The sequence below is a fragment of the Peromyscus leucopus genome, chromosome 3, assembly GCF_004664715.2.
Source record: "Peromyscus leucopus breed LL Stock chromosome 3, UCI_PerLeu_2.1, whole genome shotgun sequence".
Lineage (NCBI taxonomy): Eukaryota > Metazoa > Chordata > Mammalia > Rodentia > Cricetidae > Peromyscus > Peromyscus leucopus.
In genome coordinates, this window is record NC_051065.1 from 146274672 (window position 1) to 146297463 (window position 22792).

General features: G+C 48.3%; 3 protein-coding genes across 8 annotated transcripts in view; all 3 read right to left on the bottom strand.

The window, feature by feature from the left end:
- Positions 1–138: 138 nt before the first annotated feature.
- On the bottom strand, positions 139–6707 carry LOC114708829 (acrosin binding protein). 2 transcript variants are annotated; one of them, XM_028892369.2, is made up of 6 exons: positions 6447–6707; positions 5833–6051; positions 5547–5641; positions 4973–5090; positions 2670–3135; positions 139–1983 (listed from the first exon to the last, which is right to left on the bottom strand). In XM_028892369.2, the coding sequence occupies exons 1-6, from the start codon at positions 6484–6486 to the stop codon at positions 1785–1787; spliced, it is 1137 nt and encodes a 378-aa protein (XP_028748202.1). In that variant the 5' UTR covers positions 6487–6707; the 3' UTR covers positions 139–1784. The 2 variants fall into 2 exon arrangements, with proteins under 2 accessions (XP_028748202.1, XP_028748203.1); XM_028892370.2 differs by lacking the exon at positions 139–1983 and having other exon boundaries at positions 2430–3135; positions 6447–6679.
- A 666-nt stretch (positions 6708–7373) lies between these two features.
- On the bottom strand, positions 7374–16005 carry Ing4 (inhibitor of growth family member 4). 5 transcript variants are annotated; one of them, XM_028892373.2, is made up of 8 exons: positions 15901–16005; positions 12580–12651; positions 9527–9693; positions 9262–9367; positions 9031–9136; positions 8679–8826; positions 8368–8429; positions 7374–8263 (listed from the first exon to the last, which is right to left on the bottom strand). In XM_028892373.2, exons 1-8 carry the CDS (start codon positions 15935–15937, stop codon positions 8224–8226), a joined length of 738 nt encoding a protein of 245 aa, XP_028748206.1. In that variant the 5' UTR covers positions 15938–16005; the 3' UTR covers positions 7374–8223. The 5 variants fall into 5 exon arrangements, with proteins under 5 accessions (XP_028748206.1, XP_037060028.1, XP_028748205.1 ...); XM_037204133.1 differs by having other exon boundaries at positions 9031–9139; XM_028892372.2 differs by having other exon boundaries at positions 9253–9367.
- A 2119-nt stretch (positions 16006–18124) lies between these two features.
- Znf384 (zinc finger protein 384) overlaps positions 18125–22792 on the bottom strand; it is a 31072-nt gene continuing 26404 nt past the window's right edge. Inside the window, 4 exon segments of the mRNA XM_037204134.1 lie at positions 18125–19253; positions 19308–19502; positions 19889–20047; positions 22044–22122. Of these exon segments, the coding sequence (XP_037060029.1) occupies positions 19035–19253; positions 19308–19502; positions 19889–20047; positions 22044–22122 (652 nt within the window). The 3' untranslated portion in view covers positions 18125–19034.

The following is a 22792-nucleotide window of genomic DNA, read 5'->3' on the forward strand; positions in this document are numbered from 1 at the left end:
GGGCTCTTGTTCTCAACCTTCCTAATGCTGCGACCCTTTAATACAGTTCCTCGTGTTGTGGTGACCCCAACCATAAAATCACTTTGTTGCTACTTCATAACTGCAATTTTGCTACTGTTATGAATCATAATGTAAGTATCTGATATGCAGGTTATTTGATATTCGACCCCCCCCCAAGGGATCATGATCCACAGGTTGAGAACCACTGCTTTAGGGCATCTCTTGGTGTTAAGTTAATGCCCCGGTGATTAAGGTCAATGGGAAATTAGAACAACCCAATGGAGGCAGGATGACAGGATCCAAACCCTTCAGGGATAAAGGAAAGGGTCACCCCTCCAGGGAAAGAACCAAGGCCTTCTGAGGTGCTTGCTGAGGGGAGGAAATACAGAATGAGTAGTAGTAGAAGGTAGTTACAAACACCAGCTAAGTTCATGTGACCAGTCACAGAAACGAGGATTGTAACAGATGCCTTTCCTGTCCTATTTTGTTAAGAAGGTGTTTGTGCATAGATGCACATATATTAAGCAGACATTTGTTTTCTTTCCTCTATTTCTTTATCATGTAATGCAACACCCACTGAGATAATATCAGTGTTTAAGTACTGCAAATATATATTATCATATGTAAATTATGGGACACTAAAACACTAAGCATTCCTCAAGGGATTTTGCCACCTATTCTTAAATAATGTGTTTAATCATATGTGGTGTAGTTATATCACATGTAGGCAGAATTATAATTTTGTCATTTTTTTCATGTGGAAATTGACCATGACATGAAGAGATTGGGTGTCAATTGACAAGGGGTGAATTTCTGATGGTGAATCTTGGTTGTCAACTTGACTGGATTTGAAATCAACTAGAAACAAGCCACTGGGGCTCTTGGGAGGGATTTTCTTGGCCAGATCATTTGAAGGGGGAAGAGTGATCCTAAATGTGGGCAGCCCCCTGCAGTCTGATGGGAGAAGGCGGCTTTGCTTTTCCCCTGCTTGCCTGCACGCTTGCTGGCAAGTCCGTTATCACGCTGACGCGGCATTCCTTTACTGATTTTAGAACAAGCTTCTTCAGGCTTCCAATGTAGACTGAAGACCAGCAGCTCTGCAGGAATCCTCAGGCCTCCAGTGCCAGTCTGGGGCTGTTGAGATGTCCAGCCTCACAGATTAAGCAACTACCAGATTCTCAGCCTCTCCAGCCACTGTTGGACTATGTGGACTGCATCATGTAAGCAAATCTAGTAAGTCCGCTTTTACTATGTATTCATTCTATCAGTTGTTTCTTTAGAAAGTCCTAATACAAATGGTTTCTGTTACACATTGTTTTTTGGAACTGGGGGTTGAACCTAGGGTCTTCTGCATGCTAGGCAAGTGTTCTACCACCGAGCTCCATCCTCAGCCCTGTTTACTTTTTTATTTTGAGACGGAGCCTCACTAAGTTCTGTTCACTCTGCTGCCCACTCCACAGAGTGAACCTGTGACTCTTCTGCTTCAGCTCCCTAAGCAGCCAGGACTACAGCCTGCACGACTAGACTCAACAGGAAGAGGTTCTATGAACCTTCTGGAAAGAAAAAGAGCCGAGTCTAAGGCGCAGCTAGGTACTGAAGATGCTGAACGGATTTCAAGGGATGGCTTAGGGCTGAAAACTTGAAGAACTTAAGGATGCATTCAAGACCAGGCTGGCTTCCAGACTAGGTCTTCAACCTTCCTCTGTGGTGGCTGGAGATGTCCTTCCAAGGAATCTCTTCAACTATGTCTCATGTTCTCCTTGCCCAGCCCCCTCACCCATGGCTCACACAGTGCCAGGCCCATGGGATGTCCAGTGGCATGTATCCATTAAATAGCATGGTGGACATACCGAATCCCCGAAGCCAAGGATCTCCTCCTCCATGTAGCTCCAGGCCTTGGCTGTGGGAGTCATGGTGCAGGTATTCTCCATAATGGAATAGCATAGCACCATCATGGTCTCCGTGTGGGGCAGCTGCAGGAGGCTGCAAGAAGACAGTACAGACTGGTGGGGATGGGCTAGAGGGGGGCGGGGTAGAAAAACCACATCTACTCTTCCCCTCCGCTAAGCAGTTGGTCTTGGTCATATGCATTCCGCATGCTTAGCAGAGGACTTCCATCCTGCAGTCTGAGAGGACCTTGGACCAACTGCCTACTTTTACAAATGAGGAACTGAAGTCCAACATGGAGAAACAGTGGCTGGAGAGATGGCTCCGTGGTTAAGAGCAGTCGTTGCTCTTCTAGAAGACCCAAGTTTGGTCCCCAGCACCCACTCTTGTAGCTCACAACCACCCATTTACTGTAGTCCCAGGGGATCCGGCGCCCTCTTCTGGCCTGCATGGACACCTGCACACATGTGCATACACACACACAGACATACACACATACACCTAAGTAAAAATAAAATAAAGAAAGAACAACAACAACAAAATGGAGAAGTAACTTTCTGAAGGCTTTAGTGCTAATCAAGGCCAGAGATAAGACCAGAACCCAGGGTGGGGCTTAAAACAAGGGTTGGCACAGAACAGGAGGGGCCCGCCATTGCTAGCTCTGCCCGAAGCCTGAGCAGGTCTGAGTGGGTCTGGAGACCAAAGCTGGTAAGTGGGCTTCGTAATTCCACAGAAGGCAGCAGGGACGGCAGGGCCCATGAGGGGGTCACAATCTCCTGTACCTGCCGGTGCTTTGGCTTCTCCAGGAGTTATCGTACAGTTCATTCATTTCGTCCATTTCTTGGGCTGACCGAATGAGCTCCTGGATGTTCTCCATCATCAGTGGAGCGGAGTCCACTTCTCGGACCCGGGGAGTAAAGGAGGAAGGGTTGGAGGACAGAGACTCCGACTGAAACTTGGGCTCGGAGTAGGACTGCAGATTGGACACTGACTCCAGGCCCTCCTCTGTCCCCTGGCCCTCCTCCTGCTTGGTCTCCTCCTCCTCCTCCTCCTCCTCCTGCTCCTCCTGCTCCTGCCCGTCCTCCTGTTTGTGGTCTTGTAGGAGCTCCTGCTTGTGCTGCTCCTGCACTTGCTTGTTGTGACCGCCCTGCTGCTCCTTGCCGCCCAGGGACAAGGACGACTGAAGCAGCTCCTCCACGTTGTTGTTGAGCCGCTCCGGCCAAGGCTGGAAGGCCTGGCGCTCTGTGGCTGCAGCGAGGTTTGGGGGGGACCGAGAGAGAAAAGAAGGGATCAGACTTCCCGCCCATGGAGGACCACATCTGCACGCACTGCCGTGGCGGTCCAGGCCTGCAGTCTGGGAGGTGGAGACGGGACTGCGTCAAGTCCAGCCTTGGCGACCTACTGAGCTCGAGGCTACACGAGGCTGGAGACCCTCTCTCAAAAACAGCATCAACACAAGTTTTCATGTTTGCTTGTTTCTCCATCAAGAAACTGGGGCTGGAGGGTGGTCGGGGAAGTGCTTGCAAGCATGGAGACCCGAGTTCAGCCCTTAAAGTCTATATAAGGGCTGGGTATGGGAGGGCTGGAGAGACGGCTCAGAGGTGAAAAGCATGGACTGCTCTTCCCAGAGGTCCTGAGTTCAATTCCCAGCAAACCACGTGGTGGCTCACAACCATCTCTAGTGAGATCTGGTGCCCTCTTCTGGCATGTAGGCAAAACATGCAGACAGCACACTGTATACGTAATAAATCTTAAAAAAAAAAGCTGGGTATGGGAACATGTGCCTATACTCTGAGTGCTGGGAAGGTGGGGACAGAAGGATGCTGAGAGTTTACAGGCTAGGCAGTCATCTCCAATTAATTAATTAATCAATCAATCAATTATTATTATTATTACTATTATTACTATTTTGGTTTTTCAAGACAGGGTTTCTCTGTGTAGCCCTGGTTGTTCTGAACTTGTTTGTAGTCCAGGCTGGCCTTGAACTCAGAGATCTGCCTGTATCTGCCTCCCAAGTATTAGGATTAAAGGTATGAGCCATCACCACCCGGAGTTACAGACAGTTGTGAGCTGTCATGTGGGTGCTGGAAATTGAACCCAGATCCTCTGGAAGAGCAGCCAGGGCTCTTAACCACTGGGCCATCTCTCTAGTCCCAGCTCCAAGTTTCTTGAAAGAACTAGTCCTCAAAACTCAAGTGGTCTAAGCTGGACATGATGGTACACACCTTTAATCTCAGCATTCTGGAGACTGAGGCAGATCTTTGTGAGTTCCAGGGTAGCCTGGTCTACATAGTGAGTTCCAGGCCAGCCAGGGCTACATAGTCAAACCCTGTCTCAAATAAATGTGGTGGCTGAAGAAGACATTCAGTGTTGACTTCTGATTTTCACATACATGTGCACGCACACACACACACACATGAACTATTTGTACATAGTCAACAAACTAAAATCAAAATTAAAAGATATTCCCATAACAAATATGTTGGTGGTACATGTCATCTTTCTACTTGCCTTACAAATGTACTTGTTCCCTAGAACAAATGTTACTTTTATCCATCTCACCTAGAGAATACCATGTGTTCTAAGGAACTATCAACTAATTCCTTCTTGAATGAGGGGGATCCCAAGAATCAAACCCAGAGCCTCATATATGCTGAGCATATATTCTACCATTGAGCTATGCTCCCAGTCCAAATACTCTCTAAAATGAAAATATTAATTTACAAAAGGCCTAGAAGGTTTTTATTTTTATTTTCATTTCACACATACGGTGTTTTGCCTGAATATATGCCCGTGCATCACAGTCATGCAGTGCCTGTGGAGGCCAGAAGAGGGTGGTAGCTCTTCCAGGCCTGCTCTAACTGGAGATCTGAGTTTGAGGCCAACCTGTCTTCGGAACTAGGAAAAGCAGATTCAGATGAAGACCTTAAGTGAGAGTGGAAGAAGGTCTGAGACAAGAGAGCCTTGACTTATTTCACGCAAAGCAAAAGCTTCTCACTCTTCTCCCCAACTCATCACTCTGACCACGCAGGTTTGACACCCCAAGCCCTGGGCACTGTGGTTTCCTAACACTGGGAGGTCTCACCTGTGGCATGGGATGCCATGGGGGATGTCATGGTGGTGGCAGGAACTTCTGGGGGAGAGTCTATCTCCTTGAGAGTGTTGGGTGAGAGGATGGAGACCGGCTGGGAGCATCGGACCCTCTGCAAAAAAAGAAGGAGGATGAGAACGCTTTTTCCCAAGGGCAGCCTCCCTAGTCCTCCTCAGTCCCCTGCCTGGCAAATCACAGCTTTCCCAGCTCCTGGGCGGGACTGATGAAGGAACACAGCTCCTCTAGGGAGCCTGTAGTCCTGAGAGGGCGTTTGTGTAGGCCACATGCCTGCCTTCACTCTTTCCCAGCTGACTTAAATAAAAACACAGACCCTTTGGAGCAACGTTAGGCAGGGCATAGCTCTGCCTCTTCCCAGAATCTCTTCTCTCCTTGACTCACAGGAACAAGGGTTGTTCAGTGCATGTGGGCACCTGAAGTGAGGCCGTACTCACTTTGGCAAACTGACAGGGAGATGAACTAAATGATGCCCTTCCTGGAGACCTTCCTCACCTTCCCACTCCCACAGACTCTACCTTGGTTCTGGGCCAACAGATCCAGCCTTCCTCACCTTGGCGTAGTAGACGTGGTTGGAGCAACGGTACTGAGCAAACTGGCAGAAGGACTCAAACCAGGAAGCATACGGGAGGTCAGAGCAGACGGCACCTACGGAAGGACAGCACCCATGGAGAGTGGTTACCGGAGAGCCTGGGCTGGGTGGAGGTCTCCACGAGTGGAGAACAGGTTCTGGGGTGAGCTGCCCGCTGTGTCCCGGCCCCCTCTATGAGCACGAAGCTTTTGCCCTGAGCCTGGTGGACCTCTGGGTGTCTAGGTTTCCCCACCGGTCTGGCCCTCACCATCTGGTACCAATCCGTGGTTTTCATATTGGTCCAACTGGACGAGAGTGGGGTTCCGGCAGCCGTGAGTGGAACGGAGGCGGCAGGTGGTCTCTGCCTTCCAGGTTGGGGTCAGCAGGGCGAAGAAACGTTCATATTCAGTGGACGAGAGGGGACTGCCTGGGGTGGAGGCCGAAGATGAATCCTCAGCTGAAAGAGGTGTTACAGGCAGGAGCCGCACTGCAGGGAACGGGGATAGACGAGAATGGACCTTCCCTAAAACATGCTCCGTGGCCAGTGGCCAGACCCAGGCTAGAAGTAGACGCCCCATGAATTAAGAACTGGCATGTTACGTGTATGTGTGTGGGTGTCGGGGGAGTGGGGGTGTCTTGGGTGATGCCTGATAACTAGAGCGTCCCTAGAGATTTCTAGGGACAAGAGATAAAAGTCCAACCTTTCCCAAGCCGGGAAGTGGTCCAGTTCTACCACATGGCGACAGCCGTCTCAGAACCCATGAAAAGGGGCTCTGAGGAGGCAGGGGCCTCAAGTCCTTTGGGAGCATAAGGCATCCCCAGGGAAGACCCACCGCGTTTTCAGACCAGGGCAGCCTCCGTCGGCCAACCCTCGCCTCTCACCTTCCAGAAGCAGCAGAAGGAAGCCAGCAGCTAGTTTCATCACGGCCCGGGAAGATCCACCCGTGTTTTCACACCAAAGCAACCTCCAACGGGCCAAGCCTCGGAGAGCTGTGGGTCTCGGGCGGCTAACGCGGAGGCAGGAGGCGCGGCTACTACGTCACAAAGGTGAGGGCGGGGCCAGGCACGAGGTGAACTCCTGTGAGCTGCACCAGTTGCGGGCCTCGGACGGACGGACGGACGGATGGAGAAGTCACAGGCTGCACAGCCCTTCCAGTCCCTCTGTTGCTCGGTACTACTTGCTTTGAATTCGTTTGTGCGCTGCCGGGAATTGAACCTAGAACCTCGCTTCCCCCACCACAGAGCTAAAACCTCAGCCCTGCGTACTACTTCCAGCCTCTGGGCGGTAACCCAGAGGGTGTGTATTAACACCTCTTCTACAGATCGAGAGGGTGGACCTGAGGAAGCAAGGTGCCCAGTTGTATGGAGACCTAGCCACTGAGTCGAGGCAGCACTGCGCAGCAGAGCACGAATGTCTGAAAAAAAGGCAGGGACGACCTGGCCAGGAGCTATGGAGGACACCTCTAGGTAAGAAACAGACCCAAAGCCTGGCGGTGGTGGTGCACGCCTTTAGTCCCAGTACTTGGGAGGCGGAGGTAGGTGGATCTCTGTGAATGTGAGGCCAGCCTGGGCTGTTACACAGAGAAGCTCTGTCTCGGGGAAAAAAAAAGAGGCCCAAAGTTAAAATGAAAGCAGGATCGACCGTGGTGAACACACGTGTAAGGATGGTTCAGTGGTCCAAGGGACTTACTGTTTCCAAGAGAAAGGTGACCAATACAGTTAATTCATTGGGGGATGGGAAGCAAATACTTATTTTATATCTTTTGTTTTTAAAAGAAATCAAGCTAACACTATCACAGCACACACATATAACGCAAATACATGATTTATTGGAATTAAGTGAAAAGTGTTTCACCGAGAGCAGATGCATAATTACAAAGTTCTGAGTCCCCCGATGCAAGGCACCCCTCCAGGTGGAAAAGTTGTGGACACCACAGGACAAGTATCATTATGGTTTCACGTCTTGTCCTACTTCTGGCAAGCCATCCTCCTGCCTCTCATCCAATCCAGAGGATGTAAAAGGAATGCTTATCACATGTACGGAAACAGTCTCTACAATAAACACAGCAGGCTAGCATGGACAGCTTTTATTTACCTCCCCCAGTTCCTTTTACATGTGAGTCATCTGTGCTCCACCTTACCCTCTCCCGTTCAAAGTCAGGATAAATCCCCGGGACACAGAAGAGGGGATCACTCAGCTAGGCCAGAGCCCAAGTGATCTACAAGATCCCTCACCATGGAAAAAAGAATGAAGAGGAGGTTTATCCTACCTAGCCCCAGTGGGGGAAGGGAAGATGGAGGAGCCTGAGAGAGGCGCCCACCCCACTGCCCCAGTCCTTAAACACAAAGCAAGGGGGTGAAGAGGACCCTCCCTCTGAGTACAGCACCAACCTCACCACGGAGGCAGAAGGACGGTGAGTGGGACTACTTCCCTCGAAGGAGAGTGGAACGGGGCACATACCGTCAGTGGCTGTGGCACCCTCCCTACCGGGGTTTGGATGCAGCCTCAGCACCAGGAGTGGGGGAAGGGAGAAGGAAGGACAGGACTGCGCTGTCGCCATCTCCCCGGACCCCCAGTGCCCCGGCAGAGGCGTTCCTCTCTGTCACTAGCCCAGGGCAGGGGGATTCGGAAGAAATCTGGCATGAGATCCAAGGAAAGCTATTTCTTCTTTCGTTCTTGGGAGCAGCGTGGGCAAAACCTAGACACCGGCAAAGAGCAGGACAAGCAAAAGGAAGTGAAGCCCGTGCTCTCCCGCTCAGCCTCGGGACAGCCCGACCAGCTCCCGCCACAGCCGCCACTTACCATTTTCCCCGAGGCTTGGTTGTCAGCCCCACACAGGCGAAGTGGAACCACTCGATGGAACACTGGAAAGGAAGGTGGAACACAGCCGTCAGGGGCCTGCGCTGGAGGGGAGAGGAGCCAGCTGCAGGCTCCCGAGAGGAGCCCTCTACTCCAGCCCTTTGGAAACTTCCTGCAAGTCCCCAGGCAACCAGTCCAACCACCGTCCTACCCTGCACTCCCTCTCTCCAACTGAGTAAGGTGCCTGCTCCTTTTAGTCACGCCCCCGTGCCCCTCAGAGCTCCTCCCCCAACCCTGAGGCAAAGGGGTCTCACATCTGGGTTGTCACAGCCAATCATCTCTCCATAGGAGACCTGGTGACAAAGGCAATATGTGGGTTCGTTGGGATCCACAGGCATATCCAACACATCAGAGGGATGGACACTGCCAAAGGTCACTGAGGGCATCCCATACTCAGGACTTCTGCATGCCAAGAGGAAGACAAATGTCACCTGCAGGAAGGGAAGCTACCACCTGAGCTCGGAGGTGGCAGGAGATTGTGGTGAGGCAAATGACATACGCTGCTTCTCCGTCCAGCAGACACCAAAGTGACCGAGTTACTGGCACAGAGACGGGAGTGGCAAGGGGCGGGGCTGCCGGGAGGTGGGCATCCACTGATGTACTCACGTGCGCACGAGTTTTAACTTCTTCTGGGCAGCCTTGGGGGCTTCTTCATCTGAGTTTTTTCCTTTGGAACGGGCACGGGCAGCTTTTTTCTCCTTTTGAGTCCGGCCTTCTAGGAAGAAAGGGTAAGCCGGAAGGCAAAGACAAAAGGATGGTTAAGTCCTCTTTGCTCCGGGCCCAGGTGACACTGGTCCCTCAGAGCTGGAGTGGCCCACCCCTCCTCACTCTTTTTGCCTTTGCTGGAAGAGCTGTCATAGTCACTCGACTCGATCTGCTTCTCCTTCAGGTCAGCCTCGAAGCGGGCCAGGTCTGTGTCCAGTCGCCGAATGTGTTTGTCCACCTGTGGGGAGGAGGGACAAGGCTGTTTCCAGTGAAGGAAACAGCTAAGGCAGCAGACGACTCTTCCAGACCCCAAACAGATCCCAACACAGCCGAAGGAGGGTCTCAGAGCCTGAGGATTAGACGGGAGATAGGTGGGAAGCCGCGAACAGGGCCATACCATCTCATAGGTCTGCATGGCAAGCTGCACCTTGTCGTCACCAAATTCCTTGCATTTGCCATAGGCCTCCTGGATCTGTCTGAGAAGGGCCAGTTTTTCCTCGGAGCTCAGGCTGCGGGCGCTACTCATATATTCAGTGGCCAACTTGTCAATTTCAGCCTTCAGGTCTACAACAGAGACAGAGGCCTGGGTCACAATGGCCCCTGGTGGCTAGATGAAACATACTTCTTCCTCTTGTTCCTTGGGCCTTTTCCATCAGCCATCAAGACCTTCCAACTGAAACGTACTGAACGTTCACAGGTACTGTGCCTTGTATTTGGGAAATGCAACACTGAGATTATTTGGGCCTTTTCTGGTATGTTTTGAGACAGTGTCAGTATGTAGCTCAGGATGGCCTTGAACTTGGGATATCCTCTTGCCTCTGATTCCCTAGCGCTGAGATTACAAACATGTGCCAGTGGCCTGGCTGAGACTGTCTGAAAGTGCCTTCAAGATGCAGAAAACATGGCTGCCAGCGTTGGAACTGAAGCTTACCAGAAGGCACTGTGGGACTCAGCCGTGTACACGTTAGCATGAGGTGCCCTTCTGATGACAGTTCAAGACGCTTCTCGGCAGGGCTTGCTTGATGCTTGCCTCATGAGTTCGGTTCCAAAGGCCACCTTGTTTCTTGTCTTAACCGCATCCCCCAACAGACCTGACTGCTGCAAACCAGGCTGAGTCACTTACTGGTGCTGTGGCCTCCAGGTCTCTCTCTCTCTCTCTCTCTGAGATAGGGTTGTGCCCAGGTCAGCCTCGAACTTATGATCCTCCTGCCTAAGCCGCCATAGTGGTGGGTCTGAAATTTTAACATTAGGTCCTAATTCCTCCAAGGAATGCTGCTTCTGCATCCTTACTGTCCATTCTACTTTTTTCTTACTGATTTTTGAGTATCAAGTTTCCTTCTGTAGCTCAAGATGTCTAGAACATACTATGTAGTCCAGGCTGGCCAAAAACAGAAGCAAATCCTCCTGCCTCAGCCTCCTGAATGTTGAGATTACAGGTGTGAGCCACCATATCCAGCTTGCTCATCTTTCTTTGCTCATCAATTGCAACTTGCTTACAATTCTTGTCATTTTTTTTTGTTTGTTCACTTTAGATATTGCTCGAAACACCTTAATACTAGACAGAGGGCTGGCGATGTCCCAGAACACTGACCTGAAGATGTCTACTCCCTGACATTAGTCAGGGCTCATGTAAATATCAATGGGAAGAGGCAATAGACTGCAGCACAGTGGACCACCAGACAATGCGGAGCATCTGGGAGCATGCCACGCTCATACTTCACTGTATCCCAGGCCTTTAGGAGACGTGGGAAAAGCACACACTTCCATAATCTCCAGCTGGTCTCTGAGCATGGACTCAAGAGTTAGAATTTCATTACAGAGAAATCCAGCTGATTCTGACCATCTGGCAGGCAGCTGTCAGTGGCAGATGTTAGGTAATATTCACTTTCATGAAGAAACTTAGCCAGAGTTAACTTAAGACATGGCTTCATATATCCTAGCCTGTTACCTCTTTGAACATGGCTACACAGAATGGAATGTGAGACTTACATATCCTTCAGTAGGTATGGGGGCACCTTCAACTCAACCTTAAAACTGGTGCAGACCAACCTGAGCATTGCAGTGGAGCCTTCCTGAGGCTCCAAATGGACACCTCAGTGTAGCCAAATCTGCTCCATGTCCAAGGCCTGAGATAATATCTAATGCATGAATGAAATGCATGAATGAATGAATACAGTATAGAGCTCCTGATGGTAAGTGATGCCTTCTGTTTTCTTTCTCTTGCTTATATTACTAATGGTTAGTTTTATTATTAATTACTTATTTAGAGAAAAGGTCTCTCAGGTCTCATGTAGCTCAGGTATACCTTAAACTGGGAATGTACCTGAGGATGACCTTAAAAAAAAAAATTTCTCCCCTCCCCCCACAACAGGTTCTCACTGTGTAGTCCTAGCTGGCCTGAAACTGGAATTCAGTATGGAGACCAGACTCACAAAGATCTATCTGCTGTGCTGCCATGCCTGGCCCTTCTTTTTTTTTAAGAGCTTCTCAGCAAAATTCCTGTCAACCAATATGAACTGTAGTCTAACACCCTGCGTATTTTATGATAACATAAGCAACGCAACGAGGTGTAACTTGTGGTTATCATGCAGACGTAACAAACAAAATGGCAGCAATAGGGCTGGAGAGATGGCTCAGAGGTTAAGAGCACCGACTGCTCTTCCAGAGGTCCTGAGTTCAATTCCCAGCACCCAAATGGTGGCTCACAGCCATCTGTAATGAGATCCGGTGCCCTCTTCTGTATACATAATAAATAAATAAATCTTTAAAAAAAATGGCAGCAATGTCTAGGGTTGGTATCTTGAATTTTTGAGGAAGGTACAAAAATCATAGTAGCTCTGAACCTTATTTGCTTATTTATTTTGTGTGCATGATTTGTACGTGTGTGGATGAATGTGTAGAATCACTTCCAGGTGGTGGTCAGAGGACCAATTTCCTAGAGGGTCTCTCCTTGCACTGTGTGGGTCCTGGGGATGGAATCCGAGTTGTCAGCTCGGCAGCAAACACCTTTACCCATGAGCTGTCTTGCCAGCTCAGCATGTCTAACTTCTTGAGGCATCGTCTCAATACTCCATTTGATGTGGTAAAGTAGAAATGAGGATGACCATTATCTTCTTGTAAGAATTCCATGAAAGACAGGCTGGAGAGATGGCTCAGTGATTAAGAGAACTTGCTGCTCTTGCAGAGGACCTGGGTTTAGATCGCAGCACCCACATGGTGGCTCAGAACCATCCTTAACTCCAGTTCCAGATAGCCGATACTGTCTTCTGACCTCTTTGTGCATCAGGCACACACATGATGCAGATATACATACAGGCAAAACACTCATACACAACCCCCCCCCAACACACACAATATAAGTCACAGTCCTCCAGATTATACCAGATGGTATATAACAGAAAAGTAGGAAAATAAATGATGATCAACAAGAGCCTGTTATTCTGTACGTACCCTCTGTCCTTTGGTCTAGGTCCCTCATGAGCTGAAAGTTTCTCTGTAATTCAAACGGGAGGTTTTCAATACCTGGGAAGACAGGGAAATAGAGTTACTGGATTACACACAGGTCTTGGCAAGTGGCTCTACCACTGAGCTACATCCTTGGCCCTAGAGCTCCTTTTAAAATGAAGTTCAAGCTGGAAGCAGCAGGAGGCAGAAGAATTAGGAGCTCAAGTCAGCCTCAGACACATAGGGAATTTGAAGCCGGCCTGGCTTACATAAGCTATTGTTTTGTTTTGTTTGAGACAGCCCTAGCTGTCCTGGAACTCACTCTGTAGCCCAGGCTGGCCTCAAACTCACAGAGATCCACCTACCTCTGCCACCCGAGTGCTGGGATTAAAGGCGTGCGCCACCATGCCTGGCTTAAGATGCTGTTTAAAAGGAAAAACAAAATAGAGCAAACAAACAAACAGACAGAAGTAAAGCACAGGGGCTGGAGGGATGCTCAGTGGATAAGAGCACTGGCTGTTCTTCCAGAGGTCCAGAGTTTGGCTTGCACTTCCCATGCTGAGTGGCTTACAAGAGCATAAACTCCAGGGCTGGCGGGAATACAGTGCTTCTGGGTTGCAAGAGGACTCGCACTCATGCATAAACACACAGACACCATCCACACAGATGCATAATTAAAAATTAATTTAAAAATCACTTTCTAAAAATGTGTCACTCAACATTAAAAAATGAAGTGCAGTTCAGTTTCCCCTCATTTGAAAGTGGATTTTTTTTTTCTTTTTTCTTTTGGTGACAGGGTCTCTGTAGCCTAGGCTGGCCTCAAACTTGTAACATAGCCAAAAAAAAAAAAAAAAAAAAAAAAAAAAAAAAAAACTTGTAACGTAGCAAAGGATGAGCAAAAATGAGTTTCTGATTCTTGTATATCTACCTCCCATGTGTTGAGACCTAATAGTCCTGTGTCTATATGCCAGGTTTATGCAGTGGTGGGGATCAGAACTAGGGTCTCCTGCATGGTAGGTAGGCACTCCAACATGTAGTTAGGTAGCCCTGAAATGATGGATTTATCTGTGAAAGATTCATTTGTATTTTCTCAAAAGGGAAACCTCGCCTATCTGTGTCACCATCCCATCCCCTTCCTCTTTGGTGGCACTCTACAAACCAGTTTTCCCACTGTTTTCAGTTTGCGCCGCCATCTTTGCCCTCCACTTCAAAGTCCCACTCTAGTTCCTTTCGGACTCATCATGCAGGCTGCCAGCTTCCAGTGACTCCGTATGCTTGCGTTCTGCACGTCCCACCCTGCTCATCTCCCTCAGCCATGCCATCTCTCTGCTCTGCTCTGGCCTGGTGAGCGCCTCACACTCACCAGCAGCTTCCCAAGAGCTCTGTCTTCCTCCTCCCACGCCCACCTTACCCACTCGCCTACTAGATTTCTGCTTGTTCTTCAAAGTCCAGCCCAGAACCTGACTTTCCCAGAATCTGATAGGCTGTCAAGGTTATCTAGCTAATGCTTTTAGTAGTTATCCAACCATAACTAAATAATTAACATAGTTACTCCGCGTCTGTCTCCCTAACCTTCCAGGACAGATACATGTCTGTATCAATTTTAAATTTTCCTCATGTTTAGAATTCCCATGTATACAGAAAGTGCCCAGTGAATACTTGAATAAAATGCATTATTAGCTAAGCCTCCCCATAGAAGCAAAATTTCTTCCTACAATTTAATTTCCCCCCTTTGGTGATGGAGACTGAATCTCAGATCCAGGAGCTCGCACCTGCCAGGCAAGTACTCTACTGCCACCTTTTCTTTCTTTCTTTTTTTCTTTTTGAGACGGGGTCTCATTATGTAGCCCTGGCTGACCTAGATCTCACTATATAGATCAGCAGGTCTCAAATTCAGAGATCTTCCTAAATTCTGGAAATAAAGGGATGAGCCACCACACCCACCCAAACTTTTAAAGTGTTTCTATGAAACCAGCTCAAACTAAAAATGTTTCTACCACACCAGGCACGGTGTCACAAGTTTACAATCTTAGCACCGGGGAGGTGGAGAGAGGACCTAGAGTTCAAGGTCACCCTCAGCTGTGTATCAAACTCGAGGTCAACCTGGGCTACATTAGACACTGTCTTAAAAACAAAAAAACCAAAAAGTTGCTTCTATTGTTTGAACTTCTCAAGTCTGCGGGCACCAGTTCACTATGATTACTTTAAGTCACCAACACATTACCAAAATCAAATGATCCATCTTTTGTCTTCCTCTAAAGTCTGACGCAGTTGGTACTACATTCTGGATCAAGTGACTTACTTCCTCCTAGTATTGCAAACACTAAATTATAGATCTTCTGGTAACTTCAACACTGATGTCTTATCCTTTAAATGCTGTTTTCTTGAGATTTTCTCCACCTTACTTTCTCCCTTCCTTTTCCCTAAAGAATCGCACTGTCACAGACTTTATGCCTATGTCTAAGGCAAAAATAAATATACTGCTATGACCCTGAATCTCCTACACTGCCGTCACTACAGTTTATCTTATTTTCCAAGCAGAAGAATTCACCTTGATTTTTTCCTTCTCTCTTAATCACGACATCATCCAATCAATCTTGTCACATTTAATATCTAAAAATTTCTGTCATTCTCTAAGATCAGGTTTGCATCTCTGAATTGGACTGCTATCATAAACTGACCATTTACTTTTCCTTTAATAAAATCAATATTCTATATTAAGACGCAAACATCTTAGTTTGGTGTTTAATCTACTTCCAGACTATTTCTCACTTCCCAGTCTCTCAACACACACACACACACACACACACACACACACACACACACACACACACACACACACCATTATATGAGAACTGGATTTTGCTCACGAAGTAAAGCGTTCCAGTTTAACAACTCAAGTGGTCGTCCCACTCCATCCACCTAGCCACTCTGGGGACATAAATGACTAAAGGAGACTAGATCAAAAATTTGCAGCTACTCCAAATGGCAGTGATAGCGACCCTGTGCAATTTAGGAGAGAAAAATATACCGCGAGGCCAGGGACCCTAAAGGAGAGAGTCAGGAAATACCTTTCCTGCTTCCCGTAACCCTTCAAAACACAACCCTGACCCCACCGGGCGGCCCCTTCTTCCCTCGTCTTCATGAGCCAGGCCTGTATTGCCACTGCCCCGCCCCCTCCTCCTACACCCTCGACTAAATCCTCCCACGGAACCTTTCCCAACTGTGGGCCTCAGGCCACCAGGACCTCAGAGCCATAGATTCTGTCAACCCGGACCCTCCACACCACCCTATGACCCACGACCCCCTGCTTCAGCCGGCTCTTACTGTCCAGATAATGTTCCAAATACATCCCAGCAGCCATCTTGAAGCAAAACAAAGCAACTTCCGATCCGCCCCGGAAGTGACTGAAACCAGACAGGCGCTGGAGCCATTCTTGGATTAGATCCTTTCCGCACTTAAAAGAACTTCCGCCCTTACTATAATATCGCCCCAGACACATCCGCCCGACATTGAACCTTTTTGCATGGCTAGTCACGATCGCCCACAGCGAGGCTGCTTTAGCCTGCTTCCGCCCTTAATAGGACGCCGATATGTCACGGAGACAGGTATGACATCACGCGAGGTCGCCATTTTGCATTCTCTAGCAAACTTTTTCCTTCTTAACAGGCATGTTTGGTAAATGGGGGAACTGTTCTGTCTGTAAATCCCTCCTTTCAGCGAGAAGGGAAACCAGCTATTTTATTTGCTTATTTTGAATTTGATGTTCAAAGCTGGAGCAGGTAGTCTCTGAAGTTGTCAGGCTTTGCAAAGCGTAACCTTTTGCACTTCTGTTCACTTAAGTTTTTACAACACAGGGTTTGTGTAGCCCTGGCTGCCTCGACAGTGCTGGAGTTAAAGGCATTTGCCACACCAGGCTAAGGTTCCTGTTCTTAATACTCAACAAACGTTCACAGAGAGCACAACTACTCATTGATTTTGCAGTTGTGCTATTATTATTAATGGGAGATCCCATGTTTTTGTATTTTAATTTATGTATGATGTTAACATGACTCTGAAAGGACTGGGTCAAGGTTTATAACTGCTAGACCACCTAGACATCAGCCATCCCCCTAGTCAAAAGTATCATCCATTGCACAAAAGGAAGAGCCTGGCAGGTTGCTGCTACCTCAGGGAAACAACTCAAACCCCGTAACACAATAGTGGTGGTAGATTCTTGAAGATAGCTGTCACCTCTAATTCATACATCTTTCACAGTAATTACACCACACAGCATACTTTTAAAATTTTAGCTCCCTTTGACCAAATATGTAAAGATGCCCATTTACTACTGAGCAGATGCTAAAGCTGGGCAATAGGACGTAGACCCCATTCTAATTACAAGAGCATGCTGTTGGGATAACTTTATCCCTGCCCGCTGTTTTCTCTATACAACGAGAGTAGCAGTAGGCAACATTACCATTGGGTTGGAGTGGGAATGGACATTCACCCACAAAGGTACTTATTCCAATACTTGTGATGGAAACAGGGTCTTCAGAGACTCAGTAGTCAGTGAGAGGAGAAAAAAAACATCAAGAAGCTAACCAACAATGGCATACTGAGATACTGTCCTGGATGGCTAGTCCCAAATTAAATGGGACTTACTTATCCACATCACTAGGTAATGGCTGTTGGTCAGTTCTCAGGTCTGAGAACTTTGTCATCGTTTTCAGTACTGTATGAAGGATTTAATTTTCATGATGCAGTCTTGGAAATTAGGCCGAATCCTTTCATGGTAGACTGTGAGAAGTCTTAGGTTTCTTGGTCTGTCCAGCACAACTGTCTTCCACTGTACGGTGAACATGATAGCCATTGTATCATGGGAAGCTCACTGCATTTTGTATTTTCTTCAGTTCTAAGCCCAGTAGCTGGTTATGGTTTCCATCACCGGAAACCTCTGGTCTTAGTCACTGCAGTTTAATGAGACACACACATATGTACACAATGCCCAGTAGAATTTGGACAAAAGAGGAAGGCATGGGTAGTGCAGGTCCTTTGAAGAGGCCATACTTCCCCCGCCCCCTTTTTTTGATGTGTGAAGGGTAAGGAATATAGCTGTTTTGTTAAATGAAACCTTGCTCTCACCACGGATGTAGGCAAGCAATCCCCAGGGCAGAATTTGTACACAAATGTTCCTAAACTGGAAGTGGCTGAGGATTCACACAGGGGCTTATCACACAAGCACTCATTCTTCACACATTCCAGTTTAAGTACTTAATGCTGTCCTGAATATCTCCCCAAATAGCTTTTCCCATGCTAGCTTACATCAGTAGCTCACTGCTCTCATCCTTAAACATGAATTTATTTCTATACAATGTTCTAAAAACACCCCTTAGTTTGTACATAAGAATTTTCATTTTAAATTGCTTTATAACAACTGTATAATTCCTGATTATTTTAATTTTCTTTTCTCTGAAATCTGCCGTGATTTAAAAAATTAAAAGGTAAAAGAAAATTAAAATGCCATGGCCAGAGGACAAGGTGGAGAAAAATAAGACAAAAACAAAACATCAATATGAAAATTCTCAGAGATAATGCATTTATAAACACAGAAATGGTTACAACAAAGATGGCCGTGATGAGCAGGTATATATATATATATTTATATATATATATTTATATATAAATCCATGTCTGGCATCTGACCGTGGCACCTAGGGAGCTAAGTCCAGTCCTTGTGTGTGCTCTGACTTCTCCCTTCTCTGCAATAACCTGGCTGGGGTTTTGCAGAGAACACAGCTCCCACAGCTCCTTGGGGTGGTGAGGCGGAGTATATAGGCCCTTGGTTGGCAGAGAAGGAAGGAGACTTGAAGGAAAAATCATAACCCATACTCTTATACCACCCTTGGTCACCTGGGGAATCTCTGGCACCTTGGCGACCATGTATCAGCTACTGTCCCCCTTACAAATAAAAAGGTAGAGTCACCACCCAATAGGAAGTGAGACCATGTAAGGGAAAGAAAATGGCTCACAGGGGTCAGGCCACGTGCAAAACCTGTTTTTTTACAGGTAAGCGTAGAACGGAAGGCTGGTTGCGTTTAGAGCTTCCTTTTCTGTTATCTGGGAGGCCAGCCGCTAGCCTTCTATCGGCCCCAACTTTGAGGATGAGAAGAGAGAAAGGTAAGTGCCCACACTGGACAAGATGTGAGGTCATAGCAGATCCTCTCTCAAGCACCAACCCCCAGTTTTAAAAGCTCTGCTTGCATGGGGCTGTTGGATAACACTATCAGCTCAGGATTCCTTTGTCAATCAGGAGCAGCTGAGATTAAGGATGGTTATCTTGCGGAGGAAGCCATGCCTGAGGACCAAGGAGCTGGAGACAGGACTTGTCAAGGAAGAAGAGAACTTTCCCAACAAGAGGAGTTGACAGAGGAGGGACCAGAACTTCTCCTCCCTCTTTCCAGTGGATGCAGTACGGATCTCTAAGAGCTGGCCAGGTGCTCCACCTGGATGGTGCTGGTGGTGACGGTGAGGCAGATGTCTTTATGATGCTCTGCCGTCTTATAGGGGGTCAGGTCAAAGGAACACTGGGGTGGAGGGTTCGGGTTGCTGTCCCCACCACCCCCACCTTGGGGAGCTGCCCCAGGCGACTGGAAGTGTGGTGGTTGTGGGGGTGGTGGCTGTTGCTGCTGTTGCTGCTGCTGTGATGCCTGGGAAGCCTGGGCCTGGGCCTGGGCCTGGGCCTGAGCCTGAGCCTGAGCCTGAGCCTGGGCCTGAGCCTGAGCCTGAGCCTGGGCCTGGGCCTGGGCCTGGGCCTGGGCCTGAGCCTGAGCCTGGGCCTGGGCCTGGGCCTGGGCCTGGGCCACTGCTGCTGCCGCCGCCGCTGCTTGCACTTGTTGCTGAAGATCAGGAGGGTTGTGTTTGCGCATATGTTTCATAAGGTATGTTTCCTAGAGAGATGGTAAAGAGAAGTTTAGATGAAAGGAAGGAAAGAGATGACCTGCAGCTATCTGGGCTCTTACCCTGTAACGGCTGTAAAGGGTCAGTTATTCTGGAGTGAGGCAAAGGACTGGGACTTTTAGAAGTCACCGTGGACACTGAGCTGGCAGAGAGAAAGTTCTTTTTCTCACCCATCTCTGAGTGAAGCCATTTGATAATCCTGTTCTAGAATATCACAGAAAATACCGGAAACCTTTCTCCATCACAAAAGCTCGTCTTAAATGTCTAATGAACCACTGCTTATGGCGTTCATTATCTCTGATTACTGACTATCTACTGAGCGAGAGAGAGCAGGGGCAAGTACCCGACACGCCGTTCACCAGCAGCGAGCACTTACCGATGTGTACGCCCGACTACAGATTGTGCAGGTGTACACCTTGGCGTGCTTCACCGTATGTGTAGACAAGTGGGCCTCCAGTGAGGCTGCGTCTGTATACGCTCGGTGACAATTGTGGCACTTGAAGGGTTTATCTTTGTTGTGCTGCCGTCTGTGAGACTAAACAAATGAGAAACCAAAATGAGTACCGTTCCTTCCTTGGCCTTTATGGCAGGAGAGCCTGGGGTAAGCAGAGGCCATCCTAGCTTCCCTTTCTACAAGAAGGCAGTACAGAAGGCTCTGGATGAAACGTCAGGACTAGTGGCTAAGGGGGCGGTGTCTACCATACGGCATGAATCCACCAGGGTCTGGAAAGTTACGACGACTTACATCTACCTGGTCTCCCTCTTCCAGGGGCTCACAAAATCAGAACTCTTCACAATACCGAGACAAGGACTGAGGAGAGTCATTGGGTAGAGTGCTTGCTGTGTGTTAAGAGCCCCACTTCACACCCTCAGCATCCACCTAAGAGCTGGGTGTGACGGCATGCACCAAGAATCTCAGTGCTGGGCAGGGCGGAAACAGGAGGATGCCCCAGGTTTACTGGTCTAGTCAAGTATGGTGAGCTCTAGCTGCAGGACAAAAGTCTGAGAAATGAGGCAGAGCGCTATAGAAGCAGACACCCAAGTGTTACCTCTCCTCAGGCGTCAACAGTCACAACACAGCCACACACACAAAATACAAGTGTCTGCCTCTGCATTCTTGTTCTCTCATGTTACAGACTGACTACGTCAGACCAAAGAGTGTCTTCACCTTTAGCTACGCCAACGACTGAAGAAGCGTGCAAGACCCTGGTCGTTGCAGCACACATCTACTTAAAAGGCTGGCGAGTTAGGGTGACAGGCGCAAGGCCAGGCTGTTACACAACACACCTTTGTTTGTTTTTCTTTTCCCCGAGACAGGGTTTCTCTGCGTAGCTTTGCGCCTTTCCTGGAGCTCACTTGGTAGCCCAGGCTGGCCTCGAACTCACAGAGATCCGCCTGGCTCTGCCTCCCGAGTGCTGGGATTAAAGGCGTGCGCCACCACCGCCCGGCCTTGAACAGTTATTTTTATATACATATTTGTACAGGTGCCTGGGGAGGTCAGAAGAGCACTGGGTTCCCTGGAGTTGGAGTTCTAGGTAGGTGGCGGTAAGCTACCTGACATGGGTACTCTAAACTCTAAGCTCAGTCATTTCTCCAGACGCTGATTTTCTGTCTCTTCTGACTCTGTAGTCCAGCACATGCCCCCATCCCTAGCCACCTAAGGGTACTGTTTTGTTACAATGTGGTATTGTACCATGAACCTACTATGGCCTGGCACATATAGGCAAGCACCATTAGTGAGCTACAGAACCAATCTTTTTTTTCCTTTAAATTTTATTATTGTGGGTGTGCCTGCCATGGCACATGGGTAGAATATAATGGATGCCTTTTATGAGTTAGTTCTCTTCCTCCACTGTTGGCTCTAGGGGTCCAACTCAGGTAGTCAGGCTTGCATGATAAGTATGTTTAACCACTGAGCCATCTCATCAGCTCTTAGTCTTTTAAAAACAATATTTTGGGTGTGTGTTCAGTTGCACATGCATGTGGTGGCTGGTGACAACTTTGGTGTCACTACTTAGGAGCCCCCACCTTGTTTTCTCAGACATGACCTCTGATTGGTCTGGGGCTAGCCAATGTGGTCAGGATGGCTGGCCAGAGCGCTCCAAAGACCTGCCTTTGTCCACTTTTCCAGTGCTGGGGTAACAAGCTCATACCAAAACTACTATTGTTTTTTTTTTAAAGTGGGATCTAGGGATCAATCACACCTTCATGTTTGTGGCAAGCACTTTGCTGTCTGTTGGGGAGCTAACTCCTCAACTCTTTTATTTTCTTAAATGTTGAGAAACTGTTATCATTAAGTTGCCCAGGCTGACCTGAGCTCATTTTGTACCACAGCCAGGCCTTGAAGTATGGATCCTCTGCCTCAGCCTTCCAAGTAGCTGGGATTAAAGGCTAGCAGGTCCAGCTTCACCTCATTTTTTAATAATTTTAAAGAGAATTTAGTTCTTCTGAAAACCTCTGAGAATCTGTACTAGCCAAATGTCTCTCCCAAGCCTCAAACTCAAGGTCTTCTGTGGAAAGCAGACACTCACCTGCAGGTTGGAGAGTTGTGTGAAGGCCTTCTCACAGCCCGGGTGTGCACATTTGTATGGTCTGTCACCGGTGTGGATTCTGCACAGGATGAAAAAAAAAGAGTATGGCCATCAGCAAGGTCACTCTAGACTAGCTCTGTACCAGACTCAGGTTCTTCAGGTTGTCTCCTGAGGACGCTGCTCAGATGCACCTGCAGGAGGCACTAGCTTTAGCTCCTCTCTGACCTGGAGTGGTTTCAAGCGCCTCATTTCTGGTCACTGCCTGTAGCACTGAGCTCAAGAAGAGCCTCACTGTGCTGGGAGAAAAGGGACTGCGGCCTCGGCATCCACGACACAGGCAGATCATGATTTGGTGTATAAATCTGCTCCTACAGTAACCACCCCGCAGTGAATGTTCAGAAACAAAAGGTAACTACAATTGTAAGGAAAAAAGAAAAGCACATAACACTTTCTCCTTGGTCCCCACCCTACAGGCAGAAACTGTTCCTTCAACCCTGAGCATCATAGCCAGAGACAGCTCTGAAATCAAAGGACAAGTTACAATGATTGTTAAAAGTAGTGGTGACATTAGTGGAAACTCATGGAAATTCCTAGGGATTTTTCCCCCAGTCTAAGCCCTTAACGACAGGAAATCCTGAGGTTAGGACCAATCTAACCTTCCCTACACCACAGGGCCCTCTATCTACTATGATAAGCTCAAGACAGGAGGATGCACCAACACCTGCTCCTTTTCAGGGACTTCAGAACCA

Coding starts and splice junctions, on each gene's coding strand:
- Ing4 (XM_028892371.2), bottom strand. CDS start 15,937: ATGGCTGCTGGGATGTATTTGGAACATTATCTGGACA. Junction 8,827..9,030: donor AAGTTAAAACTCGTGCGCAC/GTGAGTACATCA, acceptor CTTGGCATGCAG/AAGTCCTGAGTATGGGATGC. Junction 8,264..8,367: donor ACCAAGCCTCGGGGAAAATG/GTAAGTGGCGGC, acceptor GCCGGTGTCTAG/GTTTTGCCCACGCTGCTCCC.
- LOC114708829 (XM_028892369.2), bottom strand. CDS start 6,486: ATGAAACTAGCTGCTGGCTTCCTTCTGCTGCTTCTGGAAG. Junction 5,642..5,832: donor CCACGGATTGGTACCAGATG/GTGAGGGCCAGA, acceptor GTCCTTCCGTAG/GTGCCGTCTGCTCTGACCTC. Junction 5,091..5,546: donor ACCACGTCTACTACGCCAAG/GTGAGGAAGGCT, acceptor CTTTTTTTGCAG/AGGGTCCGATGCTCCCAGCC.